Consider the following 21,917-nt stretch of genomic DNA (forward strand, 5'->3'; position numbering starts at 1 on the left):
AGAAATGTCCCTGTTCTAAAATTGTGATGTGGGACACACTCCCTGCGCGTCCGGTGTCAGGCACACTCTTCTGCGTGCCTGGTCTGCCCTGGCTGTGGGTGCTCGCTCTCCCTGTGGGCTCAGACTACTTGTTCGGAAGGGGCTGGGTGTGGGCTAACTCCCCAGCTGGCCACTAGCTCCTTCAGGAGCCTGTGCTGGCTACAAGTCGCTAGGTGGCGCCAGAGATCTCTCCTAGAGCCCTTGTGGAGCTGATTTTCCACCCCGTGGGAGAGGGAGCAGAGCGGGGATGGTAGGGTATACCTCAACGGCTTTGGGGTGCTGTGTCTGCCTTGTGCCCCACCGTCGTGGGGAACCCACGCCCCTAATTTCGTGCCCCGGGTCTCAGTTCCAAAGCCCTCAGTTCCAGGACGCGGGCTGTAGCCCAGTTCAGTGGCGCGGGAATGGCGCCTTTTGCACCACTCCCGTGCCTGGGCGCCTGGTTCCTGCTTACTCAGGGAGGGACCTTCACCTCAGTGAGGACCTCCGCGTGTCTCCCCGCAAGCCTAGGTCGTCTCCCAAGCCTAGGTCGCAGGCGCGGGGACCTGGGCAGCCGCGATCCTGGTCTGCACTTGCTTTTCAAGCGTGCCGAGCGCACTGCTATCCGCGCAAGCTTACTGGCAGCCTGGGCTGTGTGCGCGTCTCCCGGGGTCTTTGTTCTTCTCTAATGGCGCCCGGAGCCGTTCGCTCACCGCAGCGGCGAATCCTGCAGGGTTCGCCTCAGCTCCCGTTCACAGGGTGTGGTGGCTGCAATAGTTCCTTTCCACTCCCAGTCCCGCTTGCTGTGTCGTTTGTTCTTGTTGGCCGTTTTGGTTTGTTGTTTTCCTCCTCTCTGCTGTTCGGAGAGTGCCGCCTCTGTGGGCGGGGGAGGGGAGCAGGGTTCTGCGCTTCCCTCCCTTCTAGTCCTCTTTTATGGCCACTTTCTTCTTCGGGTAGTTTGCTGGAGTCACCCGTTTATCTTCCGTGTCCCAGTTCTCACTGGGACCTGCCGCTTTTCCTCCCTATTAACTTTTTTTAATGGGAGATCTTACTCGCAGCGTCTCCTCGCCGCCATGTTGCTCCGCCCCCTGTTCACTTGTTTTGGCAAGTAGTGTGTGCGTGGGTGATTGGTGACCAAAAAGACTAATAGAATGGTGGAAGTAAAATCTAGTTTATAGTGAATTAATATTTAAATAGCAGTCAAGGAGGGGTATAGTGGAGCCTCCCTATGGTACAAGGGGTTAAGTCTCAGAACTATGAAGTATCCACAGCTACTGCAGCATGATCTGATTCCCGTCTAGGAAGGTGACCCACATGGAGCAGCAGACCTCTCCTGTCTCGCCCACTGTTCCCCTCAGCAGTGTATTTCAGTAGATCCACCTGTTCTGATCCCCACTCTATCTCTGGTGAATCCTCTCACACCCACCCCCACAACTCTGACCTGTACCCCAGTTCTTGTATGCATAAATAAATAAATCTTAAAAAAAGGGGAGGTATAGAAAGCAAAGTTGACATTCAGAAGCTAAGTTGAGGCATAACGGGAAGAAAGTCATTGGCAATTGTAAGGGAATACAGAATTAAAAGATGGTATTTTTGTTGACTGGTTAAATCTTTGTTAAGATAAAAATTAAAACTGAGAGGGCCTCCCCGGTGGCGCAGTGGCTGAGCGCTGGGTTCCGAAGCTGCCCACAGCCTCTGCAGTGCGGGTTCGATCCCCGGCTGCTCCCCGGCCACTGGAGGAGGGTCCCACATGGCGTGCAGATCTCTCCTACCGCCCGCTGCTCCCCTCAGCAGTGTACTTCGGTCCTTCTGCCTGCTCTGCTCCCCGCTCTGGCTCTGGTGGATTCTCTCACCCTCCCGCACTTCTGACTGTACCCAGTGCTTGCATAAATAAATAAATAAATCTTTAAAAAAAATTTAAAACTGAGAATGGAGAGGGCATGGGTTGACAAGCAATAGCTGACAGACAGGTCACAACTTTCTGTAAATAATATTTAGTGGAACACAGCTTTTACATTCATTTCATTTTGCTTGAGGCTGCTTCTGTACTATAACAGTAAAGCTTAACATTTGCAACAGAAATATGTCTTAAAAACTGAAAAAAAAATATATATATACACACACTGTATGACCTTTCGTGGAAAGTTTGTTGTCAACCACCTGCACTAAGGATCTGTTTGCATATTTTATATACACAAAAAAATATATATTTCAGTCATCAAGAGTCCCAAATTCAGCAGTAATCATTTTTAATATAATATCCTTGGACAGATAACATGTTGATAAAATTAATGGCAATAAAAACAATAGTCTTGAATTTTTCATTATGGATAATGAGTTCAAAAGGATTACTTTGAATAAAATATGTGTTCTTTCTTGATGTTAGATTTAGAAGTTAACTTTGCACAGAAGGGTTTGTAAGCAAATTATTTTTTAATGAAATAAAAATTAAGAGTGTAACTATTTAAAATGCCTTTTTTAAGTAGTGAGGTGGCATGGACATTAAAGTACTGTGAAAGATATCTATTTCTATGTTGCTGGATTCTAATTTGCAAATACATAATGTTCTATCATTTTCTATATCCGTGCAATGAACTCAGTCTTTGATAATTTTTCAAATCTTGTAGGCAAAGAAGTCAAGACTAAAACTCCACGTATGTTACATGCATGCCAAATAAACATAAACAAGTTTATAAAACAAAACTTAAAATGCATGTTTATTTATTCTCTGCTTTAATTGTTGAGTATTTTGCTTAAAGGCAAACACTTAACTATTTTGGATGGCCAACTTGCTTATGATTCTAAATGTGTTTCTGAGAATATACTATCTTAAATTTTTCCTTCAGCTTCTATTCACTGGAGGTAAAAAACAATACTTTTCATTAAATTCTCATTGTTTCTTAGTTCACATTTCCATTTTATCTCAAAATAATTCTTATTATGATTATAAGTAATATTTACTTATCTTTGTATTAATTTCATGCAATCATAAGAAGAAAATTAATATAGTAGATTAAAACCATAGTTACTGATATTTACCAATATTTTTAGAGTCACAAGTAAAAAAAGAAGAGAAACCAGGTATGTATATTTTATGTATAGATTCATGCTTGCTTTTCATATTTATAATAAATACATTATTATTTACTTGTAAATGTTATATGCCGGTACAGTATCATACCAAAAGTTTATCCTTGACTAACCTAAAAGAAGATAGCTTTATCTGTAATACCTGCTCCTAGCAGAAAGAAAAAAAAATAGTATTTGTATGTTAAACTTCTGAGAAATTTATGTGGCTCAGAAGAAACAATTGACTATTTGAATCCAACAAAACCACAATTTTTGCTGACTACTATGGGACATGAACATTCTTTCAGAAAAACAGCTGCTCTATACTTCTCTTTTTTTGGACTCCTGAGTCAGATGAACATTTCTAAGGACTGCAGTAGTCAGCCAGAACTTTTAAAAAGAACACACAACACACAACAATTTGATGTTCAAAATGATTAAAATTTTGGTTTCTGTTTCCTAACTGTGTTATAAGGTCACTGTCATAAAATATCGCAAATTGGGTGACTTTAAACAAGACAAGTTTATTCTCTCATAATTCTGGAAGCTAAAAGGCCACAGTCAAGATATCTGCAGAACCATGTTTCCCTTGAAATCTACAAGGAAGAATCCTTCCTGCCTCTTCTGACTCCTGGTGATCGCTAGCAATCCTTGATGTTTCTTGCATTATATATGCTTCATTCCAGTCTCAGATTCTGTCTTCACATGTGTTGTAATCTCTGTGTCTTTTCTGCTCTGTTATATGGACTTGTCATACTGGATTAAGGATCTACTGTAATCTCATATTACTGAATATTAATGAATTGTATCTACAAAGACCTTATTTCAAATAATGTCACATGTACTGGAGATTACAATTTCAGTATCTCTTTTGGGGGTATACAATTCAACTCAAAAAGACCTCCCTCTGCCCCATCCCTAATTCTTGTCCTATGTAGGTGGAAGTACATTTACTCCATTCCAACATCCTTAAAGTTCTCTTTCATATTAACAATTCTATGTTGTCTATCAAGTCAGAATAAATCAATTCAAAGTCCCAAATCTCATCTAAATTAGTTGTTGGATAAAATTAGGAGTATACTTCCTCCTACAGAAAATTCTTCATCTGTGAACCTTTGAAACCAGAAAATAAGTTATGAGTTTCCAAAAAAATATAGTGGGACAAGTATAGGACAGACCTTCCCATCCAAAAAAGGGAGATTGAAAGGAATAAAGGGGGTTACAGGTCCCAAGTAAATCCAAAGCACAGCAAGAAATGTTATTACATGTCAAAATTTGAAGAAGTCCTCTTTGACTCAATGTCCTGTTCTCTGGGTCTGGGAGTATGGTCTTGACCCAAGTGGGGCTTTCCATCTCTACTCAAGAAGGTCTTATCAGCCCAGTTCTTTGAATCTGAAGCTCTAGCCTTCATTTCCTCCCATCCTCTATAGGCTGCCATTGTTTTTATTTGTATAAAATTCTCAAAAACATAGCCATTCTTGCATTCAGTTCACAGAGGTGGAAGTCATCGGAAAAGAGGACCTCTACGGACCTCTCCTGAATAACATCTCTATTCCTGTTTTTTTTTTTTTTTTTTACTCGATAGTAGACTGAATTATTGAGTCACACATCTTATCTCTTTAACAAAAATTTCGTCCTGCCAGTCCCTTGACCCTGTCTCCAGGCCACAGTAGCTAAATAGGGTGAATATTTTATTTTCTAAATTATCACATTCCATTTGTTTAACAGTTCATTCTTCAATTTGTCTTGCCTTTCACATTTTATAAGTAGGAAGGAGAAACTGGAAGTCACTCCCACACTTTGCCTATAAATTTCCTCAGATAAATATTTATGTTTTTCACTTTAAAATTCTTCCTTTCATCCAATAGAACACAATTCAATAAGTTGTCTGCCATTTTTTTTTTTTTAACAAAGAACACCTTCCTCCAGTAGCCAATCATTTGTTGCTCATTTCTTTTTAAGGTGGCATCAGAAGCACATTAACCTTCTTATTTTCAGAAAAATTCTGTTTAAGAGAATACGTGTATTCTCTAAAATGACCAAAACTTTGGCTATCATCGATTCTCTCTGGATCAACCTTTCAAAAGAACAGCCTTTATTGTTGATACTTCTGCCAATAGTATTTTCAATGAAATCTAGGCTTTTTTATATCAAGAACTGAAAATCTTCCATCTTTTAATCATCACCTAATTTCAAAGCTACTGCTGCCTTTATAAGTGTTATAGCCCCTTTCTGGGAACTGAGTTTTATTAGTTTTCTTTGATGACTGGAATAAATTGCCATGCACTACTAGCTTAAAACAACAAAAATTCATTCCCTCACTGTTCTAAAAACTGAAACTTCAAAATCAAGATGTCAGCAGAGCCAAGCTCCTTTCTAAGCCCATAGAGAAAAATCTTTCTCTTTTCCAGCTTCTGGTATTGCTAGCTAGCATACTCGATTTGTAGTCACTTCAATGTCTGCTTCCATCATCACATAGTCATTTTTCCCCTGTGTGTCTGTCTCTATGTCTTTTCTTCTTCTTGTAAGGACACCAGTCAGAATGAATTAATGGCACATCTTACTCCAGTATTTACTGCATTAACTAATCACATCTGCAGCCATCTAATTTCTAAATAAGTTTACATTTTGTTTTACTGGGGGGTTAGGACTTCAACATAGCTTTTTGTGGAACAATTAAAACCATAACATTATTTGTCTAAATTTTTAAATGACATGTACTCGATTCAGTCTATTTCAGAGATTTTTCCAATTCTTGTCATATCATTTATTTTATGTTGACCTTGGAACTCTGCTTGACAACAACCACCTTGAGAAAACAAAAAGAAAAACTTAGGTTGATATCAATTACAAGTAACAGCAACTTAATAAAAGAAGTACATGGCATGAGTCTATGTGTGTGTTTAGTAGTTTTGCACTGACAAACCACCATGAAATTTGACATATTTTTAGTAAAATTCTGCCATTCTTCTTATGGTAAACAAAATACGTAATTTCCAGATATGAATTTGCGCTCTCGTTTATGTTTTTAAGTTTTAAAATTTCTGCTTTGTTCTTCCTTTCAGAGCCACAAGGTAAAAAGGAAGCAAAACCAGGTAACACTTTTATTTTTATTTTTTTAAGATTTATTTTATATATGCATATGAAAGCTGGGGTGTAGGCTAGAGGTGTGTGGGGCTGGGGGTGAGATGATTCACCAGAGACAGAGTGGAGAGCGTGACAGGTGGATTTACTGAAATACACTGTTGGAGGGAGCAGCGGTGAGGCAGGAGAGGTCTGCTGTGCCATGTGGGTCAGCTCCCTGGCCAGAGATCAAACTTGTACTGCAGTGGCTGTTAATAGGTTCATAGTGGGCCTCCCCTGGTGGCGAAGCGGTTGAGCGCTGGGCTGCGAAGCTGCCCACAGGCTCCGTAGCGCCGGTTAGATCCCCCCGGCCGCAGGCGAAGGTCCCACATGGCGCGACAGACCTCTCCTGTCTCGCCCGCTGCTCCCCTCAGCAATGTATTTCGTCAGTCTGCCTGTTCTGTTCCTTGCTCTGGCTCTGGTGAATTCTCTCACCCTCCCATGCTTCTGACTGTACCCAGTGCTTGTATAAATAAAATAAATAAATCTTAAAAAAAAAAATAAGTTCATAGTGCTGAGACTTAATGCTTTACACCACCAGGGAGGTCCCAACACTTTTGTTTTTAAATAGAGTTGAATTTGTCATAATTTTAAAACAAAGCGGCTTATCACCCACCAATGGAGACTTATACAGAGTATCCCAGATCCTGATTATTTTCTCCATTTCATTGCTTGATGTGGTTTTATAGTATTTATTACGTAAAAATGGGTCTATTCCATTGGGAAAGAAAGACATATGCAATAATACCTTCAAGTGGGCCTCAGCAAAGAATAGGTTTGGGGAGACACTTCTTGGAGTCCTTCAAAAATAAGTATGATCGTGTTTAATTTTGGGATTTTTCTCCTAATACACTAGTATCATCAAATGACAAATCATAACCTACTAAGATCTGAAGAGCAAACAAGAACTAACTAAGCATCTACTATGAACTAAATAATGGCATTAATTTTTTTAAATTGTTCACTATGGCATTATGAGAGACATGAACATAATAAATGTTTATACTTAATATGTGGAAATAGTCCAATATACAAAATTCAAAGAATAAGGCATTTTTCTAATGTTTTCAAGTAAATATATCACAGCTAGGATTTTGCCAATGTCTGATTTACTCAAATCCTTGTGTGTTCCACTAAGAGATTATACCACCCTAAAATCATATTATTATGAAGTAACATGGACCTAAAATCAGGCTGATTTTTCTAAGTTTACATTGCTATTTAGTGTGTAAGTGTTAGCTCTGCTACCATCTAGCTATTGACCTGAGGCAAGTTAAAAAACCCTCAGGATATATGGAAGCTATTTCTTCATTATATAAAATTATATGGTAGGATTCTTCAGTCTCAGCAAATTCAAGAATGCAAGTCAAGATCTGTATACATTGTCACCTTCTTCCTTTAATTCTCCCTAGGACTTACCTAGAAATTGATCATAAGCTGAGTTTAGTTATTCTTGTTAACAAAATTTTAATGTGATAATAATGACTTATTTTCCTAAATATAAATTTTTGTTTTATATGAGCATGTATTACCAAATGAATAATTTCCATCACCCTGCCCCTTTTAACTAGAAGTCTAATACCATTTAAAACTTCTAGTTAGGCCTAGTACCAGCTAAAGCTTTTATTTATTATAGTTAAATACCACAATTTTGCACATGATTTAACTGAATTATTCATTTCACTAAATGTTTCAATGTTATTCATTTCACTAAATGCTTCATTTTCAGTTTCTTCGGATAAAGCTCTAATACACAGTATGTATATTAATTTCATCTACAATGCTTATATAATGCATAGATTTTTATAAAAATTTAGAAATATTTTTAATAACTTATGTTTGTTATCTTTGTTTTGGTATTTCTGTTTTATTATAGCCTATGCTTTGGAAATTATGGGTACTTAAACATAAATGAAAATTCTTGGTATATTGTTTTCATACAAACAAAACCTTTCAATTTTTTTCATATAAATCAGGGTCACATGAAAAATTTGGTATAGTTTCATATAATTTTTATTGAATTCTGTAAATTATTTTCTACCAAGAAATCATCAGCCTTTTTCATAGAGAAAACTCACTCCATGTTAATTTATAAAACATCTAGGCACCTGAAAAGATTTTTTAATTGTTTTCAGAACGAGACATTGAGAAACCAGAAAAGACAGTTTCTCCTGGTAAACCAGGGATTTTGCAGGTGGTATTTGCAGTATTGAATTGTCTCTCACTGTTCTAGTTTTAGCAAATAAGACCCTAGAGGCAAATCTAAATTTACTATGGATGATTCGTTGTCTTAAGTCATCTTACTTATAGAATATCTCCAGTTTTAGTCATTCATAGTGTTTCCTGTATTGAAGACTTAACCTATCAGGTATAACTAGACAGCTAGATATTCCTTCCCATCCGAGTTGAACACAAAATCAACATAGCCTATACTCAGTTGGATGGCTCTCTATTTTGTTTTGTTTAGTTCTGTTTGAGGCAAGACAACTTTAGAAAACTTGTAATTCGGGTTGGCACATTCAAGCATTATCATTTAAGACTCCAAAAATTCAAAGAAAAGAAACTACCTTCCCCATTTTCCATCTTATTTCCTTCTATCCTGCATCTTTACCCACCTTTCTTTCTATCCGTTGTTTTACATTTTGGAGAAAGTCATCAAAGCCAATATAGTAGTTACCACATTCACCATCAAAAATAAGATATTACACCAGTTGATTCATTTCATTTCCACTGTTCATAAAGAGAGATACATAATTTGCCAAGACAAGTATATTAATTAACTTTTATTTGAAAAGAGAAACTTTAAGCTATAACTTAAACTAATTAAATGAGATTTAATTTTGAGACAGCTCCAAGTCTCGGTTATTCTTTAGAATATTGTCCTTCATTCCAGGCTGGATTATTATCCTGATATTCTGAATATAGTTAGACCAGTATCTTTAAAAAGAACATACTTTCTCTAAACATATTTTAGGAAACATAATACATACATTTTTTTAAATCTCACTTTAGAAAATCTGCTTGTAATGGAATTGAGTCAGTTTGATTTAATTTGCCTATGATTTAAATATGTGAAACACTAACAACAGAAACCACAGGAATAAAGAAAGCAGAGTTGGATTGTGGAAAGACAAGAACAGCTGTTTCTATTGACATACTCAAAAATCATAGAAATGGCTTTTAGAACCTACTAATTTAATGAATATAAAACCTGCTATTTTCTTCATTGTCTCCAATGTTAGTCATTTTTGGGTGAAGTAAAGAGAGTGAGAGAAGTTAGTCTCTAATTGTATGACAAATGCTTTGTCTCTAGCCACATCTTTACTTAATTTCAGTTTTAAAATTTCTCTTTATTTTTTATTTAGATAACTGGTTTACAACACTGTATGTGATTTGGAGATAGGGTCACACCTCTTCAGATGCTTGTCAACACATCGCATCCACATTCAAAGCACCCATCGTCTTTTTCCATAGAATATTCTTTCCTACTCTTTAAATCCTATTTCCAATAAAATTTTCTTTTTAGTATATTTGACCAGCTGATCACCCCCACTGCAAGATACTTGATAAGTTTATTTTTATATAAAGTCATTATAATAATTTGTCTACTCTGACCAAATTTGACTATGACTACAAAAACATAGGTGGCAGAAGAAATCCCATAAATGTACCATTTTCCACTGCCTAGATATGCACCATAAAAATTAGGGGTCCCTGTCAATCCTGAGTGCCTAAGGAGGTATGTATACAAAAAAATAGATCAAAATCATGGCTTCCTTACTTCAATAATGCAAATAGGAGTCTATGTTTTATAAAACTATTTATGTGTAGATAAATATAGTGAATTACAGTGAAGGCAAGGGATAAGTTATGTATATTGGCCAGTTAGGGGAAAGACTCAAATTACAAAAAACTTTATGGCAAGATAGTTACAAAGAAAGTATATAGATGGATATATTTTCTTGTGTTCCCATCCTTTTGAATAAAGATAGTACTTGCTGTTTTTTTTTTCTTTCTACTTTTTTACCTCTTTACCCCATATCTCCCATTCCCAGCTACTAATCTGTTTTCTATATCTGAGATTGGGTTTTTTCCTTCTTCTTGGATTCCACATCTGAAAAAAAAAATATCATATTTACCTTTGTCTCACTTAGTTCACTAAGCATAATGTACTTGAGGTTCATCCATGTTGTCAAAAATGACAAGATTACATTTTTTATGGTTGAATAAAAAGTCCAGTGTGTGTGTGTGTGTGTGTGTGCATGTGAACATATGATATATTCATTACTTATAAAGCATATATGTGTACGTGTAACCATTCAAGCATTTATGGACACTTGGATTGCTCTAAACTACTGCTGTGAACATGGGAGTGTTGCTGCTTTATTGAGGAAACACCTAGGCATTTCTCAGAATTACGTGGGGGATTCATTAAATTTATTTATAGCAAAGAGAATACCAAATTTCAAGTTTGAAATATGTCATTGTTTTCTAATTGTGATAACATTTTTCCTATCACAGAAGAAAATGTGGTCAAGCAGGTAAAAGCTACCACAACAGAAAAAACAGGTAAATAAGACATTTAATATTTTTCCTCTATGTATCAATTGTATATGATCTGTGTACATATATCTTCATTAAAGTTTATACACTTTTAGTGTCATAGATTTTAAGACTTTAGATTAAAAAATAGAAAGTAAATAATTAGTACAAGACTAGAGTGGCGTAAGGTTATTTTTTTAAGTGTGATTGACCTAAGCTTACATATAATTTATGAGGAAATCCATGTAATGCATTGCTTGCCTTGTGCAGACTGGGTGTTTAATCTCATTTTCACATCAAATTTCCTCAAATTTTGAAATCCCAGAAATCTGAAACGATCTGCTGCTTATGTGTTAGAAGGAACAATTTCCTTTCATGAGAGTCCACAGATAGTTAAATGTTGTATTAACTTTTTAAATCTGTCTTAATGAATGATCAGCAGAACATATAATATTAAAGTAAAAACAGTCCACTCCTCATCATTTCATGTGAGGAAAAACAAAAAGGAATTCACACACTCTTGCAATGTTGGAGTCCTTTTCTGTAAGGATGAACAAAACTGATTTTTCTCTCAATTGACATCTTGAACTACTTGATCTTTTCAATTTGATTCCAGGACAGAAATCTCACCACTTGGGGCATTAGTGGAGCCCCATCTCTTACTATAAATCATTCCAAAGGAATCAAATCGTTGAAATAATTTCTTTGTTTTAACTGAATAATCATGATGATCAGAACTTAAGTACAGTTTCTCGGAGGAAAATATAATAGAATTCAGAAGAGAACTAATTATATAAATCACAGATGATTATTAAATGAGAAAGAAGAAACCTCATGGTCCATTTTCACATTACTTCATCTGACCACTGTACTCTATTTCAAACATTGCTTAAGCTCATAATTTTAGTTAATGTTGCTCTAATTTGTACTCTAAGGTATTAATATGCCCCCCTCAGTATCTCATTTAGTTATATGGATATTTGGAAATTATGAAGAAACTATCCCAATGTGCTTATGTTTCAAATGTATAGATGGTTTTAAATTTTACACATATTTTATGTGTTATAAGTTTTTAGTAAGAAGTGTTGTTAATATATATTCACTCAGAGTGAAATAATAGTATTTAAAGAGAATAGATAAAGCTTACTATAAGAAGAGAAATTAAAGTTAAGAAAGAATAAGTTTTAGTGAAGTTATTTTTTCCATCATTTGTACTCATCCATATGCCATTGACTTCCTTCTTGTCCTCACAGTCAAGCCGAAGCAAGCAAGTAAGAGATGAAAAAGATAAAATCAGAAAACTATTGTTTGGCTATTCCAACTTTAACAATTTGAGCTTTTTAATTGTTAGTTTCAGTGTTGCCTGAGACTAAAATACATGGGTAGCTGATGATATTGCTAGACTTTGATTTAGCATCCTTGCCTTTAACTACTAACTAATAATTGCAATTATATACACCAAAAAACTCTCTGGACACTGTATCATTATCATTAATATTAAAGGGGTGAATCCACTTCCATTTAGGCAGTAAAATAATATTAAGAAATTAGTGTAGAAAGGCCATCTTTTAAATACATAAATACAAAATGAATAACAAAGGAAAATGAAATAATATATAACTGTTCTTGTTATGAACCACATATTGTTTTTCATTTGTTTGCTTTAAACAAAATTAATTATAATATAGTATTTTTTGATATTTGGAAATTCATAAAATTACAAACATTTTATCATTTATTCATTAAAATCATAAAGTTTTCTCATGAGCCTGGATGTTAAAAGTATTTACTGTTGTATTACTATTATAGAGTTTAAAAGATGACTGTGAGGCTTGGGAAAGTTTGAATATTTTCCCATTGTCATACAGGTAGTGAATATGTGAAAATTGTGATAGTGGGCCTTGAATGATGTATATTTGTGAAACAGAAATTTAGGTGAAGACATGAGTGGCTATCAGTCCTGTAGTCTCTGGCATCTGTATAAAAAAATGTATTGACAAGATCAAAAGATGATTTGGTGAGACCAGTTTGGAGTTCATATAAGTGGTTCAGGAGATATAACACAAATGTGTGCAGTCTAAATAGAGCATATTCTTATCTTAGAATAGGATACATGTATTTTGAATATACAATTGGTATTTTGAATGTTACTATAAATATAATTTACTATAAATATTACTATAAATATAAATATAATTTATCATGTGTTTGCAGTGCAGCTATAGTGACAATTTAATACCTTGACTGTTAGCTTCTTCATTGATTTTATTTTGCATGCTTATTTAATATTAGTTTATGAATATTTATTTTTGAATGTTGTCAACCCTTATACTACAAATATCTAATTTGTCTTGTGACAACAAAGGTTCTGCATCTTCTCACTAATTCACTGTCGCTGCATGATATCCAGGGAAAATAGTAATATTTCTAGAGAATCTTCAAATTCAGGAGTGAAGGAAGGAAAGTATAGGTAGATATCAGGAACAGTTTAGGAGGATTAACCTTGCAAGTTATTACAAAGAACTAAAACTTGGCAGTTTTTTCAAGCACTCTCAACTCCATTTGAAATACCCTACCCTATATGGTTTCATTGGAAATTCCACATTTGATAGCAGAAAGAGACCTCCTAAAACTGTTTTAGTTCAAATGCTTATTCTGAAAGCTTAGAGAGATATCAATTACATATTTTTATCCCATTGGTCATATTCTAAACTTTGTTGAGATTTATCTGTGATATAAATATGAACATGTAAAAAGAAGGTGATCAAGGACAGTGATAATATCAAATGTGACATTTTGGGGAATAGGGTAGGTATGGGTTAAATTTCCAAGAGGAAACTAGTGGCCAGCACTAAATTTCATGTGAGTTGTGAAACAACAAGGGAACTAGAGGGCATCAGGGAAGTAAAAAGAGAAGTTATAAAATGCTAAAGGCAAATGTCATTTGTTTTAAAATATCTCTAAGGAATCACTCAACCTTCAGTGAAGAAAGAAAATTCTCCTAATATCCTCCTCTTTGTTAGGTTTTAACCTCTTTTTTATGCCACATGGCCCCAAAAGGGCTAGTACCTTCCTATTGTCTTACAGGATGCCTTAAGAATAAATTGGTCCTTGTTTATAATGTTTCTATGGAAATATGCATTCTGTTTTCCAAGTGACATGCAAATGACTTTGGAGGCACGACTTCATTGTAAACTGAAGACTGCCTGCAAATATATAAATAAGAAATGTTTGCTACATCAACAACCCTCAGACTGTCAGTTAATTTTGATTTTTCTCTCTAGAAAAAGCTGAACATCAAGAAAAAGAATCGCCATCTATAAAAACAGGTGCTTTTGCCCCTTCTGTTTACATTGTCTTAAGTCACTATTTTTTTAAGCTGAAAACTAAAGCAAAACATTTGCTTCTTATTTTATGTTCAGTCTTGTGGTTTTATTGTAAAATCTAGCTTATCTAACATAAGGGCTGTGGTATTATTGATGATGAAACATTTTGCTAAATGGTACAGCACATAGCCAAAAATGCTTTTACAATAATGTAGTACTAACGAAATTATATTTGCTTTCATGATTTGCAAGATTCTTCTAAAATAATCAATATTCCACTGTTATCAAATTAATATCATACTGATGTTAATTTACAGTTGATATTTTTCAGATTATTCTATTAAATTGCATGTTTTACATTTTGTGAAATCTAATCATGAGTTTGACCGTGATGTAAAGTTTAGAAGCTATCCCTTTCTCTAATTGTTTAATAATTTAAAAAATATTATGAATATGGAATGTGGTTTAAATACTAAGGCATAGAAAAGGCTACCTGTGAAAACCTCTCCTTTCAATTCCTCTGCTCTACAAAATTCCATTCCAAAAATATCCTATAATATCTAATATTTAGTTATTATTTCTTATTATACTTCTAGTACTGCCCTATATATGTATGTATGTAATAAAAGAATATTCACATGCTCATACATATCAATATATACATATAAATATACATAAATTTTCACTTTTATTTTTTACACAAATCATAGCATATCATAAATAGCCCTTTACCTAGATATTTCCACTTAAAAATGTATTTTGAAAATTTTTTATTAGTACACAAAGAATTTCCTCATTAATAGTATTGTGTTTTATACTTTGGCAAAGATTACTTAACTAGTCTCTGACACATGTTTGAGTTGTCTATCAGGTTTTCTTGAATAGTATACATAATAAATATATCTCTCTAGATTTGTGAAATTTATCTTGGGCTAAAATCCTTTAAAGTAAATTTTTTAGTGAAACAGTATATATTCATGTAGCTCTTATAAATATTCCCAATTGCTCTCTAAAAATAGTTGTATAGATTTCTTTTCCCAATGTTAATGAATTAATTGAAATAATTCTGGGCAATTCAAATACTTCAATCTTGGCCAAATGTGTCTACTTTTTATGAATAAATAGATCTTTATGTGTAAGATTTAGTCTTGAGATTTTATAAAGTAGGCTTCACTATTCAAAATGAAAATTAGGAGAGTTTAAATGGTTAATATTAATTAAAATTAATATCCTGAAATGACAGAGGAAAAATATGCATTTTATTTCATAATGGATTCAGATTACTGTGAGCATTTATAGCATCAAATCAAAGATGAGGTCTTATAGGGATAGACCAAAAAGACTATACTTGCAGGCTTTACAACTTCTATGGGGAATTCAATGGGAATGTGACCTAGAAGTTACTCAGAATGCTTTGCTTATTGCTCATTTTAATATAACTTTAGCCCTTTTCTACTTTAGCAAATCGAAATAGCAAATGTAAAGGACTGGGGCCTCCCTGGTGGCCTAGGGGTTAAGTCTCAGAGCTATCACCTCTATTGCCTGAGTTCAATCTCCAGCCAGAGCACTAAGCACATGTGGTAGAGCAGACCTCTGCTGTCTTTCCCGCTGCTTCCCTTAGCAGTGTATTTCAGTAAATTTGCCTGTTCTCCTCCCCACTCTTTCTCTGACGAATCCTCTCACCCCCACACCTAGTGCCTACACTCCCGTTCTATGCAAAAATAAATTTTAAAAAAAGAAAGAAAATGTAAAGGACTGATTATTTCACTTTACAGATAAAAAATTATCTCTTGTTTTCTTTTTCCTTTTTAGACAAACCAAAACCAACTTCAAGTAAGTTTACCATTAAAAATTTCAAGAATTGTTAATCATTAAATTTTGTTATTTCATTGACATATATGCATTAAAAAGTAAATATTTATGAAATAGTTCTTATGCTATTACCTATGTAAATGATCTGATTAAAAATAAATATTGTGTATAATGTATTCATTAATCCTTGTATTTGTATTTATTGAACACCTATTAGGTATAATACACACTGTCAGGATTTGTGAGGAAACTGGTTTCTATTGTCATTCCTGTGTATTTAATGTATTTGCCATGAAAACTAACATATGTGTGAGAAAAAGGGTTTGCATCTCTTTTTCATACTTTTAATTGTTAAGATACTGAATAAATATTCATTGAAATTCCTTTAATCATCATGATTGAGCTAAGTTTGGAATGCATAGAAACTGTCTTCAATTACTTAATTTGAACATTAGCATTTTATTTTCTTATTTTTCAAATCCAGAATGTAAATTGTCCTTAGAAGTTCAGAACCACTCTTTTATTTTATCTGACATTTCCAACAATATTTAAAAGTTGCAGTTTATGAACAATTTGAAAATGTATGAAATGTTTCAATAATTTTATTAAAATGAAAATTTTTGGTCTCCATTATTAAAATACAAGAGCAAGACTTTACTCTGAGCTAAATTGTATATGAATTTCAACCAAGAGTATATCTAGAAATTCTACCTAGAGTGTTTTAAATACTAAGGACTGTTCTGGTTCCTTAAGAGTGTTATAACAGATTTCTTAGATATACAACATTAATTTTCCTAAAACTCATTTTAATTTCTGTGTCAAAGTATTTAATGTTGCCCCCTGGTTGTATAAAATCTCTAGTTTATTTATTTTGTATTATTTCTATCAATGTGAAAAGTATTGCAATAATTAAGGGTTGAAAGTCAAAACTAGGATGGTAATATTAAATATCTCTATAATTGTTTGCAAACACTGTTTTATAAAACATTCATTTTCCATCTTTATTACCATAAAATAATATAACCAATTATTCTTGAATTTCAAAAATAGGCTCCCAAAAGTTATATAAGATTAATAATTAAATGTATTTATGTACAGAATTTGGTGCTATCTGAATGATTTGTGAATTAGAGATTTATTTTTAAGACCTGCCATATTATAGTTTAAAATATTATTTGTTTATAAGTTACTGAAAAAAAAAGAAAGGCTGTTTCTACATTATCCTGCAAAGACAAATATCATTTTATGTCTTCTCTTGTTTATCAGATTCTGTCACAATGAGTCGAGCTCATTTCTATGATTCTTTTCAGCCTCATCCAACAACCACATCAATTGCGCTTAATACAACATTCTATAAATGAAGTTGCTTTATAAAGATTCAATGAATGAATGGATGCACACATTTATGAAGATCAAGTTCAAAGTTTATGCAATGGAGATTTTTAATTTAAAAATGTTAATTAAGAAGGCCAACCAAAAGTCTTAGAATTTATCTGTTATACCATACTGGAATGGATATATTTGAATAGACTTCTGTTGTTTTAAATTAGTCAACAAATTGGTTCTATTTTCAAAAAAGATTTCTAGTTATAGTTTTCAGAAATAATAGTTATCATGTGTTTCTTTATTATTTTGATTTAATGTGCTTATTTTTATTCTAAGAGATAGCTGCTAAGGAATGTCAGTTGTCTGCCTTTTAAACACTTGAACACTAAACTATTATTTCCTTTTTTCTACTATTTTTTTAATACAGAGGAAACATCAGAAGTCACAGAATCAGGTAAATACTTACCTTTCACAAAAAGGGTAAAATAGACCTGTAGATACAGTATATAAGTATATAAATTTGAATATCTGTGTAAAATTTGGGAAATTCCCATAATAATTCAGATTCCCAGTTTCCTCATTTCTAGACTAGGCATGATGACTTCTTAAAACGCTAGTTATCAATATTAGAATGAAATTACATATAAAACATTTCTGCTACATACTTGTTTGTCACTCATTAAACACGTTTTCTTCTCACCCTTTGAAAAACATAATTGAGGAAAATTACCAGTCTATCAAAACTCTATTTTGAAAACCATGTGTTCACACTTTCTGGGCAATAGTATTTGATTATTTCATTGTTTTTTAAATACTTTATTTATTGATCATCAAATTCTCATTTCCTAAAGATGGCAATCGAAAATTGATATGCTTCCCTGCTGTTACTAGTTTAAACTCATTAATCAATGCTTTTCACACTTGAGCATTACTTCAAACACAAAAACAAGACAAAAAAGGGAGGGAACACTGCCTACTTGGTGGCTGAATATAAGCAGAATATTCAAGTCTAACTTACTGGGAAAGAGACTGTGCCTTCACATCTTGATAAAGTAGGGCTCTCCCTTATACGGTTAAGTATTATTTCCAACTATTTATTCCCAGACTGAATAAGGATATAATGTTTTTTAAGCTAATCTTTTTTGTTATTTTTCTCCCCAGGGAAAAAGAAAATTGATAAATCTGAAAAGGAAAGCAAAGGTAAAGATGAAATTTTAAGACATGCATCAAATTATGATTAAAAACAAAAATTGCATATGTCTATGAATTTTATCATTTAAAGTCATTGATGAATATGAGGACAATTATTTTAAAGCATATATCAGAATTACATGTAGTTGAAGAATAATCCATGCAAGAGGTTAGGTATCACATTATTTTCATTAGATATCTGAAGATGTAGAAATTTAGAACCTAAAGCAAATTCTGTTGTTCCTAAATTAACCCACAGAGTTATTTCTATTTAAGTCCTGAAATATGAATATTGACTACACAAAATTGAATTTGAAACCTTAGAAAGACCCCAGAAAAAATGTATGTGACTCAAAGTTACCTTTATTTTTCTGCAGAAAAAACTGAAACGAAGCATCCTAAAGAAGTAAAAGGTAATTTAAAAAAAAAAAAAGTGAAACAATGCAAAGTCCTGAAACCAAAATATTTTGAGTCAACATTTCTTTATATTAATTGTTTCTTTTTAATTTTTTTTTATTTTTGCATACATGAACTGGTGTCTAGGCCAGAGATGTGGGGGATGAGAGGATTCACTAGAGACAGAGTAGGGAGCAGACAGGCTGAGACTTTATCCCATGCCACCAGGGAAGCCCTATATTAATTGTAAATAAAACTTTAATTAATGTACATGATGAATGTTGGTCTGATTAGAAGAAGATGTATGGTAAATGGATATGTAGTAACGGCAGTGTCAAAGGAGCAACACATGACAGGCTCTAGGTCACCATAAAGTCTGAAGCTACATTGCAATGTTGTTTTTTTCCTTAACATCAGTTCATTTATTTAGTAAACTATACAATATAATATGATAATCAGCATTTTCAATGCATTTATCTGAAAAACTTACAAAGGTCAATTAGATCAGGAAGAAAACATCTTTAGAGACACAATAAGATTTTCAAAACTCAAAACCACCTTTTTCTTCCCTGGTGTATCCCCAAATTCAGTTAATCAGAGTGATTGACCATTCATGGTTTCTGTTTAATTTAAACATCTTGTAATCACTGAAATTATGTCATTTTCTATTCATACAAACAGAAGTCTTTACTGTTAATATTTAGTTTTGTTAGGTTTTAGTAGAGGGGAAATTTTTGTTAAATCACAAGAAATATTTATAGCATCTAAATTAGTCCCATGTTCTTAAGGCTTAGAATTAAACTGAGCCCAAATTTTTGCCTTTTTTATTTAATTTTTTTGCATAAAAATTCTTATTTTACTTTATATTTTTCTTATAAACAGTCCTAATAAGTGAAGAAAATATTCAATGGTACAATGTGATGAAAAGTAATAGCTATCCATAATAGCTAATAGTAATAATTAAGAAAAAAATAAGCACATTCTTGAATTTTAAATAATGCAGTAATTTCTTTCAAATACTAATATTTGACTTTTTTGAAACTTGAGAAATACAATTGTGGCAAAGGAAGACTTGGACCTAGAGAAATTGCAAGGCCCTTGACAAAGCTGAGACATAACATTGTAACAATTGATGCTGGAGTAATTAGGAAAATGATATTATAGGATCCTGTAATTTTTTTCTTATTGTCTGATAATTAACATCTAAATAAAACTAGGTTAGTTTGGCCCTCAAAATAAGTATTTTAAAAGGAATGATGTCAGAAGAACATTTGTTGAGGTCATTCTATGTGAAAATTTAACTTGGCATCTTTCTATAGTATTTTTCTCAGGTTGTGAATAGTGAACATTTTGCCATTAGCATCTCAGCAAAATTATATGCATAGTCATAGGTTTGGGATCATTATAAAGTCTCTGAAATCTAATTTTGATATCAAAGGTAATGAATTTAATGTTTAAGGTTGTACTGATAAAATTTAATCTTTTATAATAGTTAATTACTTTTTAATGAAATGTCAAACAAACCCAGCAGAGGACTAGCCAGGATTTCCATTTTTAAGATAACTTCCTTTATAGCTTTTACTACCTTTATCACTTTTACTTCTGATTTGTTTTTTAAAATCTTCTAATTTTTAAAATATACACATTCATTGTTTGATTCTGGACTTTTTCCTCTTGAACAAATATAGCAAATTTAATGTGCAATCTGGATCAATATTAAAGTTTAGGAAGTATTTTTGATATCAGAATTAAGCCACCTTAATTGTATCTGAAAATTTAAATATGCATAAGGTGAAATTAAATAAGACATTTATGCACATAGATGTTAATAGTTTTTTTTTTTTCTCCTAAAGTAGATGTTGGGTATAGCTTAAGTTAAAAACTCCTTTTAAAAGAAGATAACTTTATATAGCTAAAGAATACTCTTTGTCATAAAGTAAAGCGTAACCTATTTTTTTACTAATTAAAAGAAGGTAACTATACATAGCTAAAGGATACTCTTTGTTATAAATAAAAGCATAACCTATTTCTCACTGATTACATGTCCCTGCACTGAAATTTTTCAAAATTATCAGAAGGTCAAAATTTTCTGTACTATGACTTTATTTTTAATCTATTGAGTTTGGATTTATATTTTTTGTGACTAATAATATTTTATGTCTAGTTTTTATTAGCTCACTTTTTCTTCATATTTCTCATTCTTTCTTAATACTTCTTTGATTCTTGTCTTTCATAAATTGAGGGTTTTTTAAAATGTGTTTTTATTAATCTGTTTCCCACCCTCTAATCAACTGGAAACAGTATACTCTATTTCTACTTCTTCAATGATTACTCTTCAACTTTCAGTATGCACACTTAATAAAATTACTGTAAAACAGCCTTTTCTAAATAAGAGAAGAATGTTAAAATATTTTAATTTCATGACATCTTGTTTTGATTTGTATGCTAATTTTGTTAAATATTTTTAGTTCTAACCTTTACAAAAATAAATGTCAGATTTTATTAGCATTATTATTTCTATCATATGCTTGTACTTACTTACATTTTTTTTTAGTGTTATTACTTACCAGTTCTTTTTCATTCCTGACTTTATTTTGCCATTGTGCTTCTTCCAGTAGCACCTTTTTTTTTCCTTTATTGAAGGTAACATTTGTTTACAATTCAATACCACATAATTCCCTCTGCTTCCTTCTCTGCAGACACTGATGTCTGGTAGGGTTTTTATTGTTAGCTTGTTTCAATCCACATGTATTTTAACATACGTCTCATTTTTATCATAAATATACCCATGGGTTTTACTCTCTAGTGATTTTTCATAGGAGAATTGGAAAAGATTTAAATGCTATATCACAATTCTCCTCTCAGAATCCCCTGGATAATTATATTTTCATCCCATCATCCCTGACGAGGCAAAGAATCTCAGCCTCCACACCCCCACTTTTCTCCTTGTACACCTAGTGTATGAGTTTTAGTTTCAATATAAGCACTTGATCGCAGGATGATTTCACCCCCTAATTTATCAACAGGGTAAGTTTTCTCCTTTTGGGGCAGGAGGGATCCTTTCGGAGATTACTTTTCTCTTCTGAGTCTCACACTGCAACAAAAGGTATAATTTTT

General features: G+C 33.1%; 1 protein-coding gene across 1 annotated transcript in view; it reads left to right on the top strand.

Annotated features, from left to right (window-relative positions):
* Positions 1 to 21,917, top strand: part of TRDN (triadin) — a gene marked incomplete at both ends in the record, with an annotated part of 274,757 nt that overhangs the window by 242,830 nt on the left and 10,010 nt on the right. The window contains 11 exons of the mRNA XM_084258151.1: positions 2,643 to 2,669; positions 3,067 to 3,096; positions 6,150 to 6,179; positions 7,937 to 7,963; positions 10,729 to 10,776; positions 12,003 to 12,020; positions 14,034 to 14,078; positions 15,888 to 15,908; positions 17,641 to 17,667; positions 18,375 to 18,413; positions 18,782 to 18,817. Coding sequence (XP_084114277.1) covers positions 2,643 to 2,669; positions 3,067 to 3,096; positions 6,150 to 6,179; positions 7,937 to 7,963; positions 10,729 to 10,776; positions 12,003 to 12,020; positions 14,034 to 14,078; positions 15,888 to 15,908; positions 17,641 to 17,667; positions 18,375 to 18,413; positions 18,782 to 18,817 — 348 coding nt within the window. The remainder of the gene's footprint in view (positions 1 to 2,642; positions 2,670 to 3,066; positions 3,097 to 6,149; positions 6,180 to 7,936; positions 7,964 to 10,728; positions 10,777 to 12,002; positions 12,021 to 14,033; positions 14,079 to 15,887; positions 15,909 to 17,640; positions 17,668 to 18,374; positions 18,414 to 18,781; positions 18,818 to 21,917) is intronic.

This window comes from Talpa europaea (assembly GCF_964194135.1).
Source record: "Talpa europaea genome assembly, chromosome: 2".
In the NCBI taxonomy this organism is placed as follows: domain Eukaryota; kingdom Metazoa; phylum Chordata; class Mammalia; order Eulipotyphla; family Talpidae; genus Talpa; species Talpa europaea.